This window comes from Rutidosis leptorrhynchoides, unplaced genomic scaffold (assembly GCF_046630445.1).
Source record: "Rutidosis leptorrhynchoides isolate AG116_Rl617_1_P2 unplaced genomic scaffold, CSIRO_AGI_Rlap_v1 contig184, whole genome shotgun sequence".
Taxonomy (NCBI): Eukaryota; Viridiplantae; Streptophyta; class Magnoliopsida; order Asterales; family Asteraceae; genus Rutidosis; species Rutidosis leptorrhynchoides.
The window spans coordinates 57,995-82,602 of NW_027266434.1; the positions used below are offsets into that span (position 1 = coordinate 57,995).

General features: G+C 35.2%; 3 protein-coding genes across 3 annotated transcripts; 2 read left to right on the forward strand and 1 right to left on the reverse strand.

Annotated features, from left to right (window-relative positions):
• Window positions 1-1,226: 1,226 nt before the first annotated feature.
• On the forward strand, window positions 1,227-2,121 carry LOC139881710 (serine/threonine-protein phosphatase 7 long form homolog). Its single transcript, XM_071866138.1, has 2 exons — window positions 1,227-1,606; window positions 1,701-2,121. Exons 1-2 carry the CDS (start codon window positions 1,227-1,229, stop codon window positions 2,119-2,121), a joined length of 801 nt encoding a protein of 266 aa, XP_071722239.1.
• Window positions 2,122-4,010: 1,889 nt separating this feature from the next.
• Window positions 4,011-5,765, forward strand: LOC139881711 (protein MAIN-LIKE 2-like). Its single transcript, XM_071866139.1, has one exon. It carries the CDS (start codon window positions 4,011-4,013, stop codon window positions 5,763-5,765), a length of 1,755 nt encoding a protein of 584 aa, XP_071722240.1.
• Window positions 5,766-6,288: 523 nt separating this feature from the next.
• On the reverse strand, window positions 6,289-9,299 carry LOC139881712 (BTB/POZ domain-containing protein At1g30440-like). The gene is made up of 4 exons (XM_071866140.1): window positions 9,241-9,299; window positions 8,877-8,946; window positions 7,440-8,663; window positions 6,289-6,879 (listed from the first exon to the last, which is right to left on the reverse strand). The coding sequence occupies exons 1-4, from the start codon at window positions 9,297-9,299 to the stop codon at window positions 6,289-6,291; spliced, it is 1,944 nt and encodes a 647-aa protein (XP_071722241.1).
• Window positions 9,300-24,608: the final 15,309 nt, after the last annotated feature.

Below are 24,608 nucleotides of genomic sequence, written 5' to 3' on the forward strand. Positions count from 1 at the left end.
ATAATCGCAAGGAGGAAAAGCTTCCAAGGTTAGCACATTTCTATCCCTAAATCGTGATCTATTCGTAATCATATGTATCTTTTTTTATATTTTATTTGCTTTTGATGCTTATATTGATTCCCAGCACTAGATTGATGACAAACTCATGTTATTTCTTAGATATTCAGTTATAATCTTGCGATGGAATAAAGTGACAGATTATCTTGCACATTTGATTTTCGATTTTTTTCTATTTCGTTTGATCATAGCAATTTACCTGCTGGTGTACTACATTTCGTCCAGTTGGACGGTTTACTTTAATGAAATTTAGCTAAATTAACATAAAAATAATCCTACAATACAATTATATTGAAAAAAGTATAGTGTTTTATTTCATATTTTCAATAGCTTAGCCTTTAGGATGATTAATTATAAGTAATGTGCGAACAATTCTTGATCTTTCAACATTTATTACATTGATTGATATGACAATAGTACCGCATATCAAGGTTTACTTGGAATTTTCTTTTCTTTTCTTTTTCTTTTTTTTTTTTTATGATTTTACATCAAATCCAATTTCCTTTTCAGTTCATCATCCATATTGTATCCAGAGCAATAAAACAAACATTGGTCTTTTAGTTTGACTCTGAGACAGATTGACTGGCCCCAGAGCTGACTTTTTTTCCTATTTGCTAGTTAAGTTTGTAAAAGTTTTAGTACTAATTTTTTTGTTCAATTCGAAATCTAACATGATCCAATCCAAATGCTCATCTTCAATTTTTTGATGTTTAACATCAAAAATAAAAATAAAAATTGATGTTACGTTGCCAGTCCATTTGGTTGATAGGTTCAATTTATTCTTTTATTAATTTCTTTATCTCCCGCAACACTCATAGTCATAGATGTCTGTCCAAATGGAGCAATATTCATTGCCCTTCCTCCTTAGACTTCATAATAAATAGCTCTTTCTCTGTTAATTCAAAATTCAAATGCCATAATGTAGTGTCCTTTAATTAAACCGGATAATAAGATATCTAGAGAGAGAGAGAGAGCATCTCAGCTGCAATGGAGGAACTAAAAGAGAGCATCCAAGAAGAAAGAGAAGAGCTAATGGTTGGTGATGATGGACAACCAATAAGAAGATATGCTCATTTTATTACACCACCCATAACCAATAATCTTGAAGATGGAACAAGCTCAAGCATGTCTCCTAATCCTTCATTAGAATCCAATTTTCAGGCAGAGAAATGGCCTCTGGTGGTTACATATGTTGGTTGGAGGAAACCCCATCACAATGGAAGAAATGGGTTGATCATTTAACAACAAAGTTTGAACCTTTATGGAGAAAAGTTGGAATTATTGAAGCAATCATCACCTCTACATTCAACATTCGAAAAGATTTCAACTTGGTTCTGAATTTAGCTGAAAGATGGAACCTTTCAACCAATACATTTGTCTTTCCTTGGGGAGAAGCTACTGTTACATTGGAAGATATGATTATTTTGGGAGGATACTCATGTGTTAATGGCTATGGTCTTGTTTCTCCTCTTCTTCCGGTTACAGATAATTTAAAGCAAATTGAGAAAAGTATTAAGGAAGAAGATCCGAAGGAGCAGGGAGACGTCAAGTTGACATGTGGTTGAAGACATTTATGAAATGTGGAACTAACATAGAGCATGAAGCCTTTCTTTGTTATTGGTTAGCAAAATTTGTCTTCCCAGCTTCAAAGGGGTGATCCATGACTGCGTTTTTCCGATTGCTGTTCGCTTAGCTAGAGGTATGCGTTTTGCTTTCGCACCCGCTGTTCTAGCTAGTATTTATAGAGATTTAAGCAAGTTGAAAAATGCAATTGTAGCTTGCAATGACTTCATGCCTGGTGAATGTAAATCTAAGCGTAAATTAGAAGTTACCTTGTATTCACCGATTCAGCTAGTACAACTTTGGGCTTGGGAAGGGTTTCTGGACTTAGAGGCGATCCCTGCCTCGGTTAGCTTTGGAGAACCAAGAGCAGCTAGGTGGGACAATGTGAAATTTCACAAGCTTGACAATGTTAGAGTAGCTTTAGATTGTGCTAAAAATAGCTTTCGATGGCGCCCATATGCGATTTCTGTTAGTAACTGGGAATTCCCCAAGTTCTACTAGGAAAAAGAGGAATGGATCTTAGTTGAAAATGATATGGAGGAGGAAATATTGTTGTTTGCTCAATGTTTGAGGTGTCTGAGCTAGTTGGAATTGAAGAAGAATGTATTGAGGTTTATCTCCCTCATAGAGTGGCTATGCAATTCGGATTCAATCAGGATTTCCTATCCAGGTTGTTCGATGCCATAACACTGCTGAAATTGCTTGGAGAGATTACTTGAGACCAATCAGTTGTTTGCAGGTTTATATCCCGACACGCTTCTTTGAGGCAAAAATGACTGTAAGATACAAATTGTAGGGGAACCAGTCGACTTTCTTGGAAAAAATCAACCAAGAAGATTGCTTGATGGAGAAGGAACTCGACTCTGTAGAAAGGATCCAAGGCAACAATGCTAACTTAAATCCTAAATGTCACACTTCACCAAATGCTGCGAGATATCAAATCAGCATGCTATTGGTACCAGTGAGATTTTTCCTGATAGGGAAGAGAATAGTACATGGCTTAATAATCCAAAAGTTTCGGATATGGAAGTGCCTCCTGGTTTTGGTCCCAAATTAAAGGCTGTCATGGAAATCAAATTTTCAAGGAGAAAAGTCAAGTAGATATTGAAATGGAGACACATCCTTCTCAGAGCATATGTGAGATTTTGGCTCAAGATCATTCAATTGTAAAAGATTATGTTACAATGTGTGGGCAGATATTAACTCCTTGTAATAAAGTCAAACTATCCTCTAGCGTAAAATTCAGCAACTCCAGGAATGATCAAATGCAAGCGACTCGTCCTCCTTCAACTCCGGTTCATATCGGACGATCAATTCCTGAGGAAACGAATGAGCTCGGAGCTGAAATTGGAGGATTGAATAGCGCTGCTGCAAATTCAAATGAGGGTGAAATCGGTAATTCAGGATCGGAAGGAGGTAATGCTCATATATTCAAGATACCGGAATTGTCACTAGAAGCTCGGGTCACACAACTCGAAAGACGATCTGCTAAGCTAAAGAATTTTATTCTCAGTAATCGTAAGCCATGAAGGTTTAAGCTACCTTTAGAAGATCTGTTAGCTAGAATGTGATGTTTGTTTATTATGAAGTCTTAACTTAATAGTTATGTTAGAGCCAAGTGTAATCATACTGACCTTTTATGACTAAACCAAATGTCTTAGGTAGACTAATGTATGTGACTATTTGCTTATATAAGCAACGGACTATGATGAATGGACGTATGTTTGTTTGTTATTAACAGCTAAAATCTCTCTCTGTCTCTGTATTTTATTTTCTAACAAAGATCACAAAATCTGTTTTTTTTTTTTTTAAACATGGCATATGCATGAAGTTATAATCTTCCTGTTTTCCGATGAGATTTCATTGTAGTAATAAAAATATAGTATCTAAAGTCAACAAATAGTTGCTTGATTTCTATATGTATAAAAGCACTCCTTGATTGATTTCAATTTATCATCAATTAAACAGAAAAAATAAAATAAAAAAGAATTTTGGTTGGTCAAACTACTAGGGTCTTGCTATGTTGGGCCCCACAGAACTAAACTTTCTTTTGTTTGTTTGCTAGTTTAAGTTTTTGAAAGTTATAGGCCAGGTCTTCAATGCCATTTGGCACAAAGTAAAATTTCAGTGTTCAGTGCTACTTTAATTTTCAGTGCTACTTTAATTGTCTTGCTAGAGTAAATTTTCAATTGTCTTATAGTTGCTAGTAGTTCTTATGGTTGATATGTGTCCATTTGGAGTAATATTCAGTATCCTTTGTTAAAATCATAAATTGTTCTTTCTCTGTTTAATCAAAAAAATAAATATATACATAATATAATGTCTTCTGTCCAACTTGCAGGCTAATTCAATTTCAAGAGAGAGGGAGGGAGAGATTCTCAGCTGCAACAATGGAGGAACTACAACAAGAGGACATTCAAGAAGAAAGAGAAGAGCTAATGGTCGGCGGTGATGGACAACTAATAAGAAAAAATGCTCATTTTATTACAGCACCAATAATAACCAGACATCTTGATGCTGTAATAAAATTAAGTTTGCCTCCTAATTTATCAGAAACCAAATTTCAGGCTGAGAAATGGCCTCTCCAGCTTACATATGATGGTTGGAGGAAACCCTCATCACAATGGAAGAAATGGGTTGATCGCTTGAGACCAAAGTTTCAACCTTTATGGAGAAAAGTTGGTATTTTTGGAGCAATCATGAGTTCTACACTGAACAATATTCGAAAAGACTTCAACTTGGTTATGGGTTTAGCAGAAAGATGGAATTGTTCAACTAATACATTTGTTTTTCCTTGGGGTGAAGCTACTGTTACATTAGAAGATGTAATGATTTTGGGAGGATATGAGTGTGTTAATGGCCTTCCTCTTGTTACTCGCCTTCTTCCTGATATAGATGATTTGAAGAAAATTGAGGAAAAGCTTAAAAGAGGAAGAAAGTCTAGAGGAGCTGAAAGACGTCAGGTTGACATGTGGTTGAAGAATTTTATGGACTGTGGATCTACAATAGAGCATGAAGCCTTTCTCAGTTATTGGTTGGCTAATTTTGTCTTCCCAGCTTCGAAAGGGGCGATCCAAGACTGCATTTTTCCGATTGCTGTTCGCTTAGCTAGAGGTATGCGTTTTGCTTTCGCACCAGCTGTTCTAGCTAGTATTTATAGAGAATTAAGAATTCTGAAAAATTTAATTGTAGCTTGCAATGACTGTAACCCTGGTGAATCTAAAACTAGACGTAAATTAGAAGTTACCTTGTATTCACCGATTCAGCTAGTACAGCTTTGGGCATGGGAAAGGTTTCAGGTCTTGGAGCCAATGTCTAAATCAATTAGCTCTAGTATTGAACTCAGAGCAGCTAGATGGGACAATGTGAACTTTCTCTTTCTCGAGCTTGAACATATTAGAATAGCTTTAGACTCTGGTAAAGATACCTTTCGCTGGCGCCCATATGCGGTTTTTCTTGATAATTGGCAATTCCCTAAGTTCTACAAGGAAAAAGATGGGTGGGTTGTTGTAGAAACTGATATGGATGAGGAAATAGTGTCTTTTGCTCAATGCTTGAGAGTGTCTGAGCTAGTCGGAATTGAAGAAGAGACAATTGAAGTTTATCTCCCTCACAGAGTAGCCATGCAATTTGGTTTGGATCAGGATATTCCAGTGCACGTTGCTCGATGCCCTGATTGGAGAAATTACTCGAGTCTACTCAGTTTATATATCCCATCACGCGTCTTTGAGCCTAACATTACTTCCAGATACAAGAAGTGGTGGAGCCAGTCCACCTTCTTGGAAAAGAATGCTTCCAACCAAGCAGATTGCTTGATGGAGAAGGAACCCTCTTCTGCAGAAAGGATCCAAGACAACAACGCTGATTCAAATGATAAAATGCAAGTTCTTCAACCTCCTTCAACTCCGGTTCATACCGGAGTATCAATGCCTGAGGAAACGTATGACGTCAAAGCTGAAATCGGAGGATCAGTGAGGGCTTTTGCAAATTCAAATGAGGGTGAAGCCGGTAATTCAAGTTTGAATGGAGGAGGTAACGAACACATATTTGAGATAGCAGAATTGTCACAAGAAGATCGGCTCAGGGAACTTCAAAGACGATTTGCCAGGATAAAGAAGTTCAAAGCTAGTAATCGTAGGCCATGAAGTTGAAGCTACCATCAGAAGATAACAACATAAGTTTGCTCCTGTAGTAGTTATTATAATTTGGTGATAAACTCATTCGGTCTCCAATTTTGCAGTTCTAATCCTGTTTTCAAATGAATTCTTATGATGTTCGAAGCAACTTTCTATACAATCTTTTTAAAACAGAAGCTCATGATGCTAGTTACCTGTGAAATTTTCTTAATTTACTTGTTTGGGTTAATTTTTCTATTATTGCGGTCCTTAATCTCCAACTGAGATGAAATGTTTGGTAAAAGTATTCTGATGGAAATCTCAAGTGTTTGAGAGAGTAATGAGAACTGATGTTAATAGAAGCACAAATTACAAATAGGCCTTGGTCTTTCATCTACATTACCAGGATACAGACAAACTTAAGGCACATAAAGGTAAATGGAATGAACACTAGTCTGTCTATGAGCCGAAAACTACAAACAACTACGAATTTGCAAACAATGGATGAATTACAACAAAATATAATAGAAGCAGAGCCGACTTTTTACAGTCTTTACTCGAAAGAGTCCTGAGAAAAATTCTTCTTGTGATGTCCTCGTCTATCCTTCAAAACATTTTCTATCTTCCCCTTCCGATCGTCTCGTCTTTGGCTGCTAACTGATCCTTCTTCAGCACTGCACATCTGAGACTTGATCTTGAACCCAAACTTCTTCGACACATTTCCCCAAGTGCTTGTAGAACCTTTTCCACCATTTCCTTGTCCCAGCTTCTCGATCTCTTGCCTCATATCTGAACATTCTTTCTCGAGCTCAGAAACACGCATCCTCATGTTATCCATTCCTACTTTCAAAACCTGATTCTCTCTCACAGCATTTGTCCAGCCACCGCCGCCTCCTCCTCCTTCTGTGGACCCCATAAACCCACTTCTCAATTGCCTCGATCCATCGAGGTTATCAGAAACAAGAAAGCAGCCAGCAATGGATGTCCTGAGTTGAAGCTGCTCGAAAAAGAGGACTTGGACTATAATTCTTAGGGGTAGCCTTTCATTTTGTGCTGCATGGGTGCATGCTTCTAAGGAAAGCTTCTGGCAGTCCATCAATCTACAAAGTTGTTCCCTCTCAGGTTCCGCTAACCAGGGATGAGACTGCAAATTTGACAAGAAAAACAAATTAGCACGATCCTACCATGAAAAGATGGTGGCATTCAAACTTAATTAACTGAATTTTGATATTGTCTTTTAGATGTTTTCCATAGACTTTCTTTCAGTGATTTTTAGTTCCAGTTAGCTTATTTTTTGACCACCTAGCCTGGGTACATTCGATATACTAATAAAGCATGCACTTTAAGTTTTATGCTCCGATTCAAATTCCAAACAAGAAAAGAATAAAACCAAAAATGCTGCTTTGGTAGGAAAGGGAAGTTTGATTTGAGCTAACACGAGATTGGGTTTTGAGCTAACGAGATATTGGATAAAATTGTGTTATTCCTAACTAGTCTCGATCAGAAATTCTAGTAAATTTTTTTTCTAGACTACCTGCCAAGCCAAACAAAGAGAATCATGACAATAGTCAATGACTAATGATCTACTGGGGCTGAGAATGTGTCTGGCCAAAATCGATAGAACTAACAGGAAAATTAAACAACGATATTTCAGCGAATGATTTCAGATGTTCATGCAACAAAATAATGGTCAATAGTTAGTACCTTGAGATAAATGTCGATAGCACGGTAAAGACCATCGTCCAAAGCTCTAGCATATTCGGGAACAGAAGCAGCAAGTGCTTGGAATTTCGGAAGCTTCAAATTAACATCGGGTGCAACCTCAGCTAGGTATCCATCAATCAGCTTAGCTACCATTGTAATTGGTGTCAGTGAAGGTGAACCAATTATGTGTCCATCGTCAACTGAACACGGAGAGGCTCCGCCGGTAGCTTGATCCATAGCAAGGAAGTGCTCGAGAATTCGCTGCACACAGTCTACATTGTAGAGTGTCTCCATAGAGTATGAAAAATTTGGCATCAAGAGATCTTCCAAAGTTGCTTGATCAAACTGCATTCCGATCCTCTTTTCTAAGTTGTCTATGAAAGTGGGGCTCCCTTTAAGAATCATGGCAGTTCGAAGAAGACCAAACAGAAACTTGGTCGTGACTAAGCCTTTCTGCATCGGAAGGAGTCTGTCAATCTCTTCTAGTAAAGCCTTCTGGTCTTCTTCAGATGGTGGAGTTCCCAATGCTGACGAAGTTAGACGGGAGCTAGATTCGCTAGAACCCTGACGTCGATTAAGCCCAGGTAAGTACTTTTTAGCATAATATGTAAGAGAGCCAGCAATAATCTCTTGTCTGATGCCACGAGATTCCATTACAGCAATTAATCTCTTGTAAAGAGGCAAACTTAGAGTTGAAGCATCCTCATACCACCAATCTGCACTTGAATGTTGTGGCCTAGCACCTGTACTTATCCCATTCCACAAAACACTTCCACCTGGACTTTGCATGGGCCCACCACGCTCGATCACGGGCCATCCGAACAGATTCGGATCGGTAGATGCTTTCACGGAAAGCGACTCGATGCAACGTTTTGGGATATTGAGTTCCTCAGCATGGGGTAGAATGCCTTCACAAGTCTGGAGTGCTTTGAGAGAATCTTTCCAGTTTTTCAGAACAACTTGGTTAAGAAAGGTTTCGGTTTGTAAAATAAGGTTGCCCTCCCCATATTCCTCGGTCATTTCAAGATGCTCAGCAGCACAGCGGAGGAGGACAACGTTAGAGGCCGTAAGCTCAAGCTTGACACCATAACAAAACTTAGCTACGAGTTCAAATGTTTTTGCTCCACCGGCAATGTCGGGAAGGTTTACAGCACATTTTTCTTCGTCTTCAGAAGCTTCAGCAATTAATTTTTCCAAAACCCCACTTCTAGAAAGCAAAGGGAACTGCATTGGGTGATTATTAACAAGTGTAAGTAATTGAAGATCATGTATAGGGTTTAAAAACAGGCATCTCTCCATACAAAAATGGAAATGAGTGCAGAAGTTCAAAGCCAGAACATACATAGGTTAAGTAGTGATTCTCAGAGAACTAAATTCTAGCAAAGTTCAGTTAGAACAAATTGACCAAAAAGTGGAAATTGGAAAACGCATGATTACCTTGTGGAGATGGAAAGACATCTCCTCAACTTCAACAACAACATCACTCGGAAGCCCAGTTGTGCAGAACCTATAGAAGACAGCAAGTGTTAATATAATGGTCCACACAAGAATGTGATGCATTCACGGTCAAACCGGATAATATTTCATTCAAAAGCACTCATCAATCATCATCTATACAAAATATGGATGAATTTAAACAGGAAGGAAAAGAAACTACTGTGGATAATTTTTCTAATGACGATCTCCTCCAACTACCTAAAGGTAATTAGACTAAACTACGATTAATTGTTGAAAAAACTAGAAATTAAGACAGATCACAATTGACCAATCAAACCAGATAAATAGGGATTTGGAGTCATACCAGGCCTGTCCTTGCCTCTGAAATGCATCAGTTTTGGATCCCAATTTCATGCAAGCCATTTTCTTTTCTCCAGAAAACAAAGAATGAAACCGCAACAACCACTTTGAAACAATTCTTCAGCAAAATCTGTTCTTGCCAAAGACAACCTTTCTTACTTCAAAATTAACAAGCTCGTCCTTCTGAACTACACGAAGAAATCACAAGCAAAAGACAAAAAGCTCTTGTTTCCCAAATCCTTCAAGCCAAGTCTCTCAAACTCTTTTAGACAAAACCAAAATGTACCTAATTCATTGACAATGTGTATGTACTCCAAAACAGTACAGAGCCTAGCTATTTCGCGACTAAAATAAATACCCAAAAACTTTGATTCGAAGAATCAAACACTCAATCCGGAGTAACAAACAAACACCCACTTCACAACATCACCTAATTCCCCACAAAATATTCACTAATCGGACAGCATTTAAGGTGTTTGTCGATTTGATTAAAAGAATAAAAGACACCAAACTTTAGGTCAACACCTCCCCAGAGAAGATAACCCTCGAATTATTGCTATTCTTGTTGGCCTAAACCTACCAATTCTATAAAAAAAAAAAAAACCCAATCAGAAAAGAATGATGACAGTAGAGGTTATACTAATGAACCGTAGCAAAAAGACATAGCAAGAGAATTGAGCATGGGTTTAATTAATGGCAGAATCGAAAACAACACATGCATGATGTGGGGACAAGCTCGAAGAAACAAAAAAGTGAACAGAGACACACTCATTTGCTTTTGCCTGCAAACTTTGGTCTCGCCGTGTTTATAATAAAAATAAAAACTTTTATAATTAAAACGCTTAATTAATTAATTGTAATTAATTAGTGTTAATACATGAGTATTAATAAAGCTTTGACCAACAAAGCATGGGATTATTTTTTTCTTCTTGTTTTCTTTTGGATATTCTTTTTGTATTTATTGAAAGGATTTTTTATTTTTTTAGGTTATTGCTGGAAATGCTGGTCTGTATTGTCCAGCTAGTCCATGTGCAGTTCTTTCTTCTTTCTGATATATAGAATTAAGGATGTGATCGACATCCATTAAAAAACATAACTTACTAACTAATCCTAACCTAACATTTTTACGGAAAAGACTTAGTGCATTTTTATACATATCATTTTTTATATTAAATGATTGTATATTTGATTATATTTTTTTATTATTATCTTAAAAATCTAAATATACAATTAATTTATGAAAAAAAACATATAAAATATATATAAAAATGCATGTAAATCAAGTCCCATTATTACTACACCCAAATCCTTGAATTTGTTTAAATAATACAAAGATGTCACTTTATTTTATAGTTGAGAAAAAATTTCAGCCATACGGATTTTTAATATAAAGTATTTTCTTTTAAAAAAATTCTTAATAGAAATTATTCCCTCCCTAAAATCGAATTTATAAAAAAATATTTAATCATTAATTCAATTTTAATTGATAATAAGAAAGTCAAAGTACTTATTATGAGTATGAGTGTATGACAATCGAAAGTCCATAGATCTCCTACAACCCATGGACTCTTTAGATACCTTTCGAAATGTTTTCTCCTTTTTTTTCGATATGTATTGTCATTATGTTTTTTATATATTTTGATAAAGTAAATTAAAGGGAGGGTATAATTAGAAAAATTAGTTAAATTGTTATTTAATTTTATAAAATGACTCTTATATAAATTAAAACATTACGTCATATTTGAAGTAGTCGGGACTCGAGAGGATTAACAATCTCAAGTACGCCAGACATTTTATGTGGAGAGATTTTTACACTAAGTAATCATCTTTTGTGCAAGTTTTGATTAGTATGTAGGTCCTTGGATTGGTAGAAATTTTACCATAAAAACTTAAAGTGGCGGATATATTAATTTCAGAAACCTTGTAGTCTTGTTTTTCAATGGCATTTATGAGATTAATCCAAGGACTTGATATAATATGGTTGGCCATGACATTTCTGTTCTTTTTTTAGCCCGTAAATAAATAGATTCCAAAATTAAGAAAGTGATGGTGTTATGAGGACCAGGATCTAAACCGACAAAGGTGATAGTGATAGGGGTCTTTTGGGGAATTTGAAAGAGAATGTAATTGAAAAAGACAAAATTATACAACAGTACTATACTGTTACTTTATGTAACGATAAGAATGACGAGAATAGGAAAGAAAGAGTAAAGAGTACATTATGGCCTGCAATTGCATTAACATTAAACGTGACGATTACGATGACGAGTCGGCCACGTGTAACGGTAACCGAATTAAAACACTGTTGACTAAAGTCAACGAATATTTTCTTTCTTACAAAGTTGCACTTAATAGTTCTTCACCATCAATGTCATCTGATTTTACTTAAATGCATGTTATTACATGATCAAACTTTATGTATATGACAGCTTAATCACCTTTAAAAAAGTTATCTAAGCTAAATTTGCTCATATGATCATATATGGGTATGACTGTCCCATTTATAATCACTATTTATATACTCTCTCCATCCGGTCATCCAATTTTTTAACAAGAAGAAGAATTAAAACATGGTCCAATTAAATTTATAAATTATAAATAATAAATATTATTTTATTAAAAATTTCTCCACATCTTAAATTTTTAACTTTATTTTTTTCTTAAAGGAAATGAATTCCTATTTGTAAAACTTCAAGATTAGTTAACATAATACTACTTCCATCCCAAAATAAATACAAAATTTTCAATATAATTTATATGTAAAAATTTGCATATATCTTAAGACGGAGGGAGTATTAGCTAGTCGCTAGAAAGTCAATAGAATTGAACTAATCTTATACTATAATTTTTGTTGTTTCCAATCTTATACTATAATTGAGTGTTAAGAACTTGACTCTGTATTTATTTTTATTTTGACAGTGACTATGTATTTATTTTTATTTTATGTAAGAAAATTATTATATTTATTTAATCCATGAAAGTTAATAAAGGATGAACAAATTATTATATTTGTATTTTTATTTTATCATGTAAAAAAATGATTGGCATCTTGACCACTCCGCCACATGTATCTATATAAATTTCTAGTGATAATATTTAATATACAATGGTAGTATTGTAAAAATTTTCCCGATTGAAATCGGGGTCGTGGGTCTCGTTCCCTGGTTTCAATACACATCCATTTGTTTCTAGCTTCCAGAAATAAATCCAAACTGAACTAAATTAAATTGAGGTGTAAAATAGTTTTTCTTAATATACATATTAACATTATTATAAATTATTTATCCCTATTTTGTTCTTTAGTCCAGTCAAAGTTGACGAGAGCTTAGAAAAATCGAGAGCATCGACTAAAAGAATATATATGTATTCCTATTTTTTATTTTTATTTTATACATATATATATATAGCAATAACATCGAAAAAAAATATAGGAATATGTGTGTATTCCTATTAACTTGGTATGTTTCCTAATTTATATACGTACTATGATTTATTATAAAAAAAAAAAATGTATATAGTATGATTTGAATTTTTTAAAAATAAAATAAAAGGATCTTTTGAGTATGGAAAGTATAATGAATAAGTAAATCATTAACTTTGAGAGTATAATTTTCGCAGCGCTCGAGTCGGCATTGTCTCTGGTGACGAACAACAATTTATTTACGAAACTAGTTTGCTTGCCTTTTAGTTTACGAAGTTAAATTGCAAGCTTTTTTTACTGCCTCAAATACCGGCGTTTTTAACTCTCATTTTCGTTTACTTAAACTATAATCAACCAAGCTTTAAGTAACTTTTTTTTTACCCTAGTTAATAATATTATTGCTACAAAATTGAGAGGAGGTGACGTGGAGATGATAAACAAATAAAGGGTCATTATTATTAATCTACTTGAATAGATTCAGCATGTGCGAGGTTCAAATTCGAATCTCCTAAAAATCCAAGTCTCTATTTAGTGTAATTATGTCTCAAAATCAACTTTCCACACATTAATAATCATCATTAATTAAAAAAGTGACTAAAGTGTTAAAAGCTTAGATAATGTCCACTATCAGTCTATGATAATAATAAAGTCAAAGAATTGCTTATTCTTTAGTCTAGGAAAAAAGAAATCTTCAACGGCACTTAACGAAAACTGATGGCCTACGTCTAGTGATGTATTGAGTGAAGAATGTGAATCAGAATTTAATTGATCATGAACCGATTGAAATTATGTTCATGCTTGACTTTGAGCTGGTTCAGGGTCGATTCCAAACGGGATTTACATGGATTTTCGACCGATTGAAACAATTATTTAAAGTTTTAAAGAATATTTGTTGAAAATTTATAATTAATAGAAATAGAAATAGAAATTTTGGGGGATATTCGTAATATGTTTATAGTACATCATCTAAATGATCATTTTATTGATTCAATAATTGCAGATTTTTCTGCATACAATACAACTACAAGGTTAATTTAAGGTACAATTAGCTACTATCTAAAAGTTCATTGCTATCGAGATTACCACTTATAAATCATCAAATCAATTGTAAATGTAACTATTCGATATTGTCCCAATCTGCAACGAAGCTTTCATCAAAATCAAATTCTAGTCCTTCAACTCTATTGTGACCCAATCTACTCATCACTGCCAGTCCTGATCAAACCAAAAATGAACTCAGATTAGAATAAATTATAAAATACACCCTAAATTTTTAGTCAGAAGACAGTTTTCCCCCTCTTGTTTGGTCGGAATAAAGCGTACCTTCGATCATTCTTTAAAGAGCTGACCACCATCCCGCGCTCTAAACTTGGTATTCATTCATCTCGTCAATCTCTCTGTCATGCTTACCTTCCAAAACTTCTTGCAGTGTTATAACGGCCTCATTCGTTTTCTTGATGATGCTGTTTTCATCTTCAACGAAAATTAAGAAAGCATAGATGTAGCCAATCCAAGTTGGGTCTCCTCTTTGCATCGACTACGGTCCATTTCATGAAAGCAACAGAAACATGGTGGTCAAAAAAAAGAAAACAGCCTTTATAATGTAACATGTTATCTTATTTTAGTCTAGGAGACAAATTGATGGAATTCAAGTCATATATAACTAACCTGTAAGAGATGGCTAACTAAAACTGGCCCAACAAATTGAGAAAGATCATTGCCAATCTACATGAGATAACAAAAGAAGAGTTCATAAGCTCCCAGTGAGTCGTGAATCAACGACGTAATGATTTTCGACATTAGTACTCTGGTTACTATTTGTGTTATCAACTCAAGAAAATGAATCATTTCAGCTATATGGGACATCGAGATATTACCTTGAAAATGCCTCCCAACCAAAACCTATTAGACAGCGTAAGATTAAAAGTTAAAAAAGGAAATATTATCCGATTCAGTAAATATACTTGCTAGTGAAGTTAGCTAGGAAAGGAAAGATGAAGGAAAGCGTGAGGAAGAAGAAAAGCAAGCTATCATGGTTTGTTTTGATCAACATTGGTGTAAAAACATTTGTTGAGGTATTTGTGAAGTGCGTTAATGTTTTTGGATTGAAGGAAGTGAATACAGAATGGATTGGACAGGTTAAAAAGAGCTGTGCTGAAAAACAAGTCTGTTTCACTGAGAGGGTTGAGACTGCACACAGTCAGGAAGTGAAGGACCTTATTGTAACTGATTTAAACGATGGGGATTCTGTCAAAATTAAGCAAAACATGCTTGCCGGAGATACAGTCATCGTTGGAGCTCAGACGACCTACGGAAATAATCGTGATGATGTCGCCTATCCATATTTGGCTTCTAATTATGCTGCAATTCGTCACAATAAAATTCCCCAATCGATTAGGGTTCTTCTGTCCGTTTTCTGCAAATTTCGGCATTCTCTATCTCTCTCTATGCTTGATGAAATTGATATTCCAAGGTCCATTTAGCTTCTAAATGATACTATGAGTTGTATAGTTAAGTCAATTTCATCGTTTAACTACTCTAAAATAAATTCTTTGTTGAAGTTGTCGATTCTTCACAAATGGTTGCTGCAATTTGGGGCTTTTCGTTGTGGCTCGTTTTTATTTTCATTCATAAATCTCACATATAGTCATTGTAAGATGTTTGTATGGTGATTGGACGATGAGAGCTCACAAAAATAGTTTTGATGCTTGTGGCAGCTTGTTTTCAGTGTTTTTCTGCATTTTAGTTTCCAAGTTCAGTTTTAATGATTCAACTGAACATTTTAGTATTCAAACAAGTCAGTAGTAGTTTAATGAGCTTTCTACAAAAATTACATTGCCATTTTTGAAGCTAAATCGAAAAGTCAACCTACAAGTCAAACTACAAGCTTTTGTGATCTTTTTCCTGGAAATCCAAATCTAAAATGCAGCGGTAATTTAACCTCCAGCTACAGTTTTACTACTTTACTGAGAGTTTAAAAGTGAAGTTATGTAACTTTGGCAGCTAGTGTCGATGTCTTTTTTATTCTTTTTTGCTTTTCTGGTTTTAGAAAATAGAAATACCAATTGGCTTTTCCTTCAAGCGAGTAGGGTTTTACTATGCACTATATAAGCACTTTTGTATCTCTGAAAACATTGATCCGAAACAATGAAAATTCAGAGAAGCTCCATTTCTAAGTTTTGTTAAAATGCCTTTTATTTCATATCAGTAGGAATGTTCTTGGTAAAATCAATTATGTTATCACTTAAATTAGTTCCTTAGGTTAAAACACAAAAACCCTTCATTAGATTAGTCTTTCAGCTTTCAAATGAATCGAGTAACATGAATATAGTCTGTGTTGATCTTGTTACAAGATTTTAGCCCTGTTTTAGTATTTTTTCTAGTTATTTGCTGTGTTTTTGCTGCATTAGTCTTTATTATATCATGGCTGGTGCATCACCATCGTTGGGAGCTCCGGTTCTACTTCCCTTCAAAAATGTCAGGAGAAGAGTTTGACAAATACCTTGCACCAAAGCTAGCATTCAAGGATCTTAAAAGCCATGGCTTGGACCTCTGAGCTTCTTTATCCCAACTTTGGTTGAACATGTAACAATTGAAATCTTCAAATTACTATTGATGCAAAATGGATAAATGTATTTACGACTAAATCAACTAAATAGAAATGAATCTGACATTTTTATCAGGGTCTCGGTCTCATCCCATGTCTCTAACTGCCATAAATCCTTCTCAGTGATGGGTCTTTAATAGCCTTGCTGCATAAGTGGAGTCAGCCACCCGAAATATATTCCTAAAGAAGTAATACACCAAAATCCAATAATTCAAATCTTTATCATTTTTTGCAGCTTATTTATATTCCCTCCGTCTGCTAATTCATGCTTTTTTTTAACCTTTTTCATACATTCAAAAAAATATGTATTTAGTTAATATTAGTGAATATGTATATCTCTTCTTGAATATATCTAGAAAAGCTAAAAAAACATGTATTAGTTACGGAGGGAGTAATAAAATTCAATTTGAGATATTTATCATTATCGTAACTTGCGGGAAAATATGCTGGCTTGCCCCTCAGGACATATTTGGACGCCAGAAGGAAGTGCTTCATATTCAACATTGTCAAGAGAATCTTGTATCAAGGCAGAGCCAGGATAAGTATCCAAATTTGGAATGTAAATGAGAAGTATCCCCAAAACAACCTACATCCAGAAGTGTAAAATGGAAAAATCAAAAATCAGTTTTGCACATTCCATTACAGGCTCCCGAAATCAGGAAATTTGATGGTAAAATGGAACAGTGGGAAATCAAGAATATAAAATGCAAGTTGTAAGAAAAACCTGGCATCTATCCATGCTAAGGTACAAATACAGGGTAAATCTGCACAAGTGAATGAAAAATGTTAGTCATGTTCTTATGGAAAAACAAAAGCAAAAATGCTATACTAATTTCAATGGAAGTGGAAACAGAGGAGGGGCTTAATACATCACATATGCTTCGCATTAGTTGGAATAAGATTTTTTTATTTTTTATTTTGATGTGCAAATGCATTGCCAAACAAAACATCGATATACAGAAAAGTTCTGACCGTTCGTAATTATCTCTCACTGGAAGAATAAGGTTAAGCATCACAGCATCCCCTACTAGAACATACATGACAGCAAATCGTATATACCCCCGAAACTCTCGTATGTAAATTTTGGTCTCCAACCCATGAGAACCATGGAGAACCAAGTAAGTGCCTCGATGACCAGAGAAACAAAACCAACGATGATTTAGTTCCCATTTTAAAGGCAGAAACACCACACAAATCAGCTTGCATGAATTCTTAAATTATATTTCCGGGCAATGAAAGAAAGAAGAGTCTTTTAATCATTCATAAACTTATATGAGATGAAAAATTGAAAAAGAATAACCTTTATGCATTCAATTGGGACACACATAAGTTAAACAGTGTTGAAGATAAGACTCACCTCGAATGGAGCTAAGTCATCCTTTCCATCCAAGTGAAAGATTGAGATGTTCATCACTATCATTAATATAGGTTCTGCAGTGCAGTAACAGGCTAGTAATCCAAACATATAATTGTAGAAATTCGACCTCAAACGAAACTTCTGAACTTTGGAGCTCCTCTTGATCAACCAAATTCGATATAAGCGGATTCCCAAAAGTACCAAGTTTGTTATGCAGACTACTAATGAGTCGATAGCACATGGAGTATATGCACCAAATGCAGTGGCTACTGTTTTTCCCATATTCCGTTCTTTTCCGATTGGCAATACCATTTAAATGGTTTGGAAGCCATGTGTTGTATCAACACCTATAGAAATGATTCCCAGATGAACTTCAATTGTTTAAATTATATCTGAGATTGATAATGCTGATCACTCAATACTTACTGTCCCATTTATAATAACTCAGATATGAAATTCTTTTACTTCTTTTTCTTGGATTCAATTAAGTACTTATGATATACTACCTCTCTCCAAAAGTAGATGCAATTTTTTACATACAATTGCATGTAAATATTCGCATTTAATTTGGGACGGAGGTAGTATATTCATCTTTGATCTCATTCACATTCTAGCAATTTACGATACGTTGCCATCCCGTCGATCTCTGGTAGTGATATATAATAACACATCCATTGCTAGGAGTCAAGTACTTATGATATAAATTATTTATCCCTGTTTTGTTCTTTTATTATAAGTGATCAAGTCAAAATTGACGAATTTTCAAAAAATAAGTCAAAATTGACGAGAGCTTAGAAACATCGAGAGCATTGACTGAAAGAATATGTATTCCCCTATTCCTATTGACATGGGAAGTATACTTTTGAAAAATTTGGAAAAAATAAAAGGATCTTTTGAGTATGAAAAGTAATTAATTAATAAATCATTAACTTTCAGAGTATTGTTGAATTTCCTGTTGATTATGGGATGAAGACGAGATGGGAGGAAGAAGAAGAAGGCGAAGCTGTCCAATTTGGCTTGATCATTAACGTCAGTGAATGTTGCGATTGGGCCAGAAATTGGGCCTGCTGCGATTGGGTCTCAAGCTTTTCTGCAGCCCACTTCAACCTTTCACCAGCTTCCTTGTTGTTCTCTGTATTGCTTCAGCAATACTCATATGGGAATGGACAGACCATACCGGCATGTCTATGCAACATCAACATCCCTTTCTCTACTTCAATCAGTGATAATGAAAGATTAGATTATAAAGCCATATTTTAGGTTTAGTCACTTTTGATTCTACCAGCCTTAGTCACAAGCCACACTTGTATGAATATTATATTATTTTAATTGTAAGTCTTCAACTTAGTGAATACAAAATATTGTTCTTTTAATTTTCAATTCAGTTTCTTTACATGGTACCAGAGCCATTTAATTCGACTTTGATAATCGTGCGATTGATGTCGACGTGTAGTAGACCTTTGAATAATTAACAGTCACGATCGTATTTTCGCACGTTTCTTTTCGATTTAATTCGAATCGATTTCCATAATTATTATTATTGTCGATTTCGATTTATCCGAATCGAATATAATATTAAGTTGATTTTACGAATATCCTAATTTTCTACACGATCTTGCGGGTGTCCGATTTTAAGTCTCGATTTATTATTTCAATATATATAATTCCATGAACAGTGCACTATATACCCTCCTAATTCTATGCACGCCTGTGACTTTTCGAACTGGCCATGTGATCTCAGGCATATTTTTCAACACAAAAATCTCAAATTTTCAAACTCGACAGACATGATTCTACAGCTAATTTTCTTTTTCTTCACGCATGCCAAATTTTGTCAGAAACACAGAGACTTTGTCGGGAGACTCACATGATACAAGCCAAATTATTCAATCTTACAACAACATTATATACTCTCTCCGTCTCGCCATTATTCTTCACAAAAACAAGCATTCAAACATCTATAGCAAACAACAAGTTCAATCACAGTCTCAAATACAATCCAATTATTTTCCGTAACAAGCCTATGGAAGACTAAACTGTCTAAATTCATACAATCATCTAATTGATATTCTGCCAAAAATCTAAGTTTTCCAGAAAACTTTCAAATTCATATATGTTGTACAAGAGGCAGAAATAAACATATTACATGAAGGAAGTAAGTTGATCGGAATCCGTTTACCCACTGAGTCACGACCGAGTCAAAGTCGAGTTAGAACCGAGTCGACCGAGTTTCGTCCGAGTGGACGGTCCAGAGGCATCGTGGGACGCCGTCGAGTCGTCAGGAGCTAACACCGCCGCGAGACTCGGTGGTCCGAACCTTCAAAGACAGAATCGCGCAAGCTACTCTACAGAGGACGTACACGAATACACGACTTCAACGACTATGAGTTTTATTATGAAATTTTCTAAATACAATCTCGAATTTCAATCACGTTTACATTTATAATTCATGTTCAGTTATTCATGCATTAAATATATATATATAACTACAATATATATAAATTATACAAGAACCCCTAACTACTCATGATTTTATATTCAGTAGTACCAGGTCCACTCAAGTGACCCCTTAATTTAGGTCTGCGCAGATGGTACGCCATTATAGATGTGGGCCTCATGTCTAGGATGGTTATTGGTATGTGTTTGAATACCCTATTGTAGGCAGGAGATACTATGATAGTCTGGCCACTAGAGTAGTATCTCCACATGATTTTCATAGATATGGATTCACAAATAAATATACATATATACAAGCATGATTATACAGCACGTAATATATTCAACATGATTTCACGACACGTATATATATATTCATAATATATATATTCTAGCATGATTATACAGCACGTAATATATTCAACATGTTCATACAGCACGTAAAATATACATATATATATATATATATTCATGAAATATATACTCCAGCTTAAATTCCACGATTTCAATTCGATTCCACAGATATCAGTTCGGTAATCCTTCCAGGTTTTGTATACGATTCTTATTGTCTTTATAATAATTCTCACTAAGCGAGAGCTTACACTCTCCAAAACATGTTTATATCTTCCCCAGGTTAGAAAAATAGGATAGGCACGGACTACGAGGCATAAGTACGGTTCCACTTCTGCATATCAAGTCAAGTCCACGTCATGCAACGAGGCACCGATCTCTATCCTCGCAAGTAGGATCGGAAACGGGCGTCTCAACAACTATATTTTCTCTTCACTAAATTCACAACTAAACACACAATCAAAATGAGTTCAACTGATGCTGAAAGTTCCTCCACAGAAATACAAAATCTTACATCTCCATATTTCCTTCATGCTAGTGAGAATCCCTCACTAGTTCTTGTGTCTCCCACTCTAGACACTAACAACTATCACTCTTGGTCAAGAGTAATGAAAATGTCTCTTAGATCAAAGATGAAAACTGAAGTTCATCGATGGATCCATCACGAAACTTGCTGTTGATGATGCTATTTTCCTACACTAGGATAGGTGTAACATCATGGTAAGCTGTTGGTTAATGAACTCAGTTAATCCCTCTATCAAGCAGAGCATTCAAACCTTCGAGACAGCACGAGAAATCTGGCAGGACCTGCACAATAGGTTTGCTCAGGTCGATCTTGTTCGAATTGCTGATCTCCAGGAAGATATCTTCACTCTTCGACAAGGAGACTTGTCGATCACTGACTACTTAACAAAATTGAAGACGCTTTAGGACGAGTACGAGTATGTCAGGCCGATTCCTCATTGCACCTGCGAGACTACTTGTACCTACAAACTGATACAAACCTTTGTCGATTATTTCTAGACCGACAAAGTGATTCGTTTCCTCAAAGGTCTAAACAACATATATGCACAAACCAGATCCTCACTAATGATGCTGGATCCCATACCTTCCTTGCTAAAGGTATTCTCCATAGTTGGCCAATTTGAGAGACAAAACTCCATTCCTTCAACAGATTTTCCTGGAAATTCTCTTGCTGCCTACCGTTCTACCAAGCCACAACATAATAACAACAATTCTCAGGAAAGGAAGAATGAAAATAACAACATGCCAAGATGCTCTCACTATGGAAAGCTTGGGCATATTGCAGCAAAATGCTACAGAAAAGTTGGCTTTCCTCCCAACTGGAGGTTTGGAAACAACAAAACAAATGCCAATGCAGCCCTCTCGGATCAAAGCATGGAGAACAAAATGCAGCAAAAATTACGATTTCTCAAGATGAATACGAATCTCTCAAGAGACAAGCTCAGGCAGGCATGAACCAAGTCATCAATCTAGAAACTCACGTGTCAATAAGCAATATGACCAGTTCATCAAAAATTACAGAAAAGGGTAAAACCAAAACATCACATGCATTTTTTCAAAAACCAGTATTCTGGATTCTAGATACAGGAGCAACTGATCATATATGCAGTACCTTCAATTCCTATTCAAAAATGCATCCCATCACAAATAGAGTCATTCAATTGCCAAATAATGAAGTCATTTTAGTAACACACATAGGGACTGTAGAGTTGACAAGTCATATCACCTTACAAAATGTGTTGTTTTTTTTCCAAAATTTGCCTTCAATCTGATTTTTGCCAGCAAATTGACGAATGATTCTAATTGTGTTGCAATGATATATTGCACCAAGTGTCTATTGCAGGATTTGACTACTTGGAGGATGATTGGATAAGCTGATCAAAGGAATGGACTCTATTACATGAACCTGCAAGAATCAAAGAAAATGGTTAAAGGTGTTTTTGGTCAATCTTTTGCAGCAAGTAATGCTTTTTTGAATTCTAGTAGAACAACCTTTGATGTGTGGCATTATAGACTTGGACATCCGTTTAGTGCCAAATTATGTTCTTTTAGATAAATCAATGATAAAATCACCTTTTGCCATGATAATGTTTGTGAAACATATCACTTTACTAAACAAAGAAAATTATCATTTCCAATTAGTCATTCCATTGCTAAAGAGTGTTTTGATTTAATTCATCTAGATATTTGGGGCCCTGTCACTCCATCAATGCAAAGGACACTCATATTTTTTAACCATAGTAGATGACCATATTAGAAATACTTGGATTTTTTTCATGAAAAATAAGTCAGAGACTAGAGATCTTATTTCTCAATTTTACAAATACATTTTTGTTTAATTTGGAAAAATGATTAAGGTAATGAGGACATATAATGGGCAAGAATTCAATGATGCACAATTTTATGTTTTTAATGGGATAATTCATGAAACATCATGTGTTGAAATACCAGAACAAAATGGTAGGGTGGAAAGAAAACATCAACATATTTTAAGTGTTGCACGTGCATTGTTATTTCCATGTAAACTACCTTTGAAGTTTTGGTCATTTGTAGTGTCTCATGCAATCCACTTAATTAATCGCACTCCCACACCCCTTTTGAACAATAAAACCCCATATGAAATACTGTATAGAAAAAGACCAGACCTATTTCATCTTAGAGTTTTTGGAAGTCTATGTTTTGCCTCAACTCTAGATAGACATAAAACCAAGTTTACCTCTCGTGCATCAAAATGTGTCTACCTAGGGGTGCCAAATGGAACAATTGGTTTTAAAGTTCTAAACTTAGCAAACCATAACATCATGATATCCAAAAATGTGATCTTCCATGAACATATATTTCCTTATGATGGCCCTAATATTGACTTGGATAATTTCGTGTTACCTTTTCCTGCTATTGAAAATAGTGAGTCATTTGCTGCTGATATTGATAAAAATGATCAAAATTTTCTTGCATCTTTGGGAGCTCCCTCCGAGCCTCTTGATCATGTTATTTTTAGTTTTCTTGAAAATGAGCCTCAATCTGTAGTAAATGATACAAATGAAAACGAGTCAAATGAGCAAAGTAACCTTAGGAGATCTATTAGGGGTAAGATACACACTGAGATACTTACAGGATTATCACTGTAATTTGGTCCAATCCTTTGCTCAGCTGGATGGTAATTCATTTCTCCAGGTATGTAACAATACTACAATACCAGGTACTCCTCATTCTCTTTCAAATTCTATTTCATACCAGCGCTTGTCACCAAAACATTTGATTTTTACATTAAAAATCTGCTGTCAAGCTGAACCCCAAACATATAAAGCTGCAATTCAAGATGTCAATTGGAAAAATGCTATAGACACTGAGTTAAAGGCATTGCATGATAATGGAACATGGATCATTATTGATTTGCCAAAACAAAAGAAGCAATTAGGTGCAAGTAGGTGTTCAAACTCAAGCATGAATCTGATGGCAATATAGAGAGACACAAGGCCAGATTAGTTGAAAAAGGCTATAAACAACAAGAAGGTCTAGATTATTATGAGACTTTCTCACCTGTAGCAAAGTTCACCACAATTCGGATTCTTCTAGCAATTGTAGCTGCTAAGGGATGGAATTTGACACTGTTAGACATTAACAATGCCTTCCTTCATGGAGATTTAGAGGAGGAAGTGTATATGCAAGCACCTCCAGGATCAAACATCCCACCTGAAAAGGTCTGCAGGTTAATGAAATCTCTATATGGGCTCAAACAAGCTAGTAGACAATGGAATGCTAAGCTTACCTCGTCTCTAATTGGTTTTGGCTACATTCAATCTGATGCAGATCACTCCCTATTCATTCACAAGATTGGGAACTCATTCACGACATTATTGGTATATGTTGATGATCTCATACTCGCTGGCAATGACGTACAATTCATCAACAACACCAAATCTTTCCTGCACCAAAAATTCAGTATCAAAGATTTGGGACAACTCAAATTTTTCTCGGGTTCGAAATTGCCCGATCAAAGGCTGGCATTCACATGTGTCAACGAAAGTATACCTTGGAGCTTCTGCAAGAATCTGGTTTTCTTGGCTCCAAACCTGCTTCCACACCTATGTTGTACGCCATTGATTTTTCGGCCAATTCTCCGACATTGCCAGATCCATCTGTTTATCGAAAATTGATTGGAAAATTATTGTATCT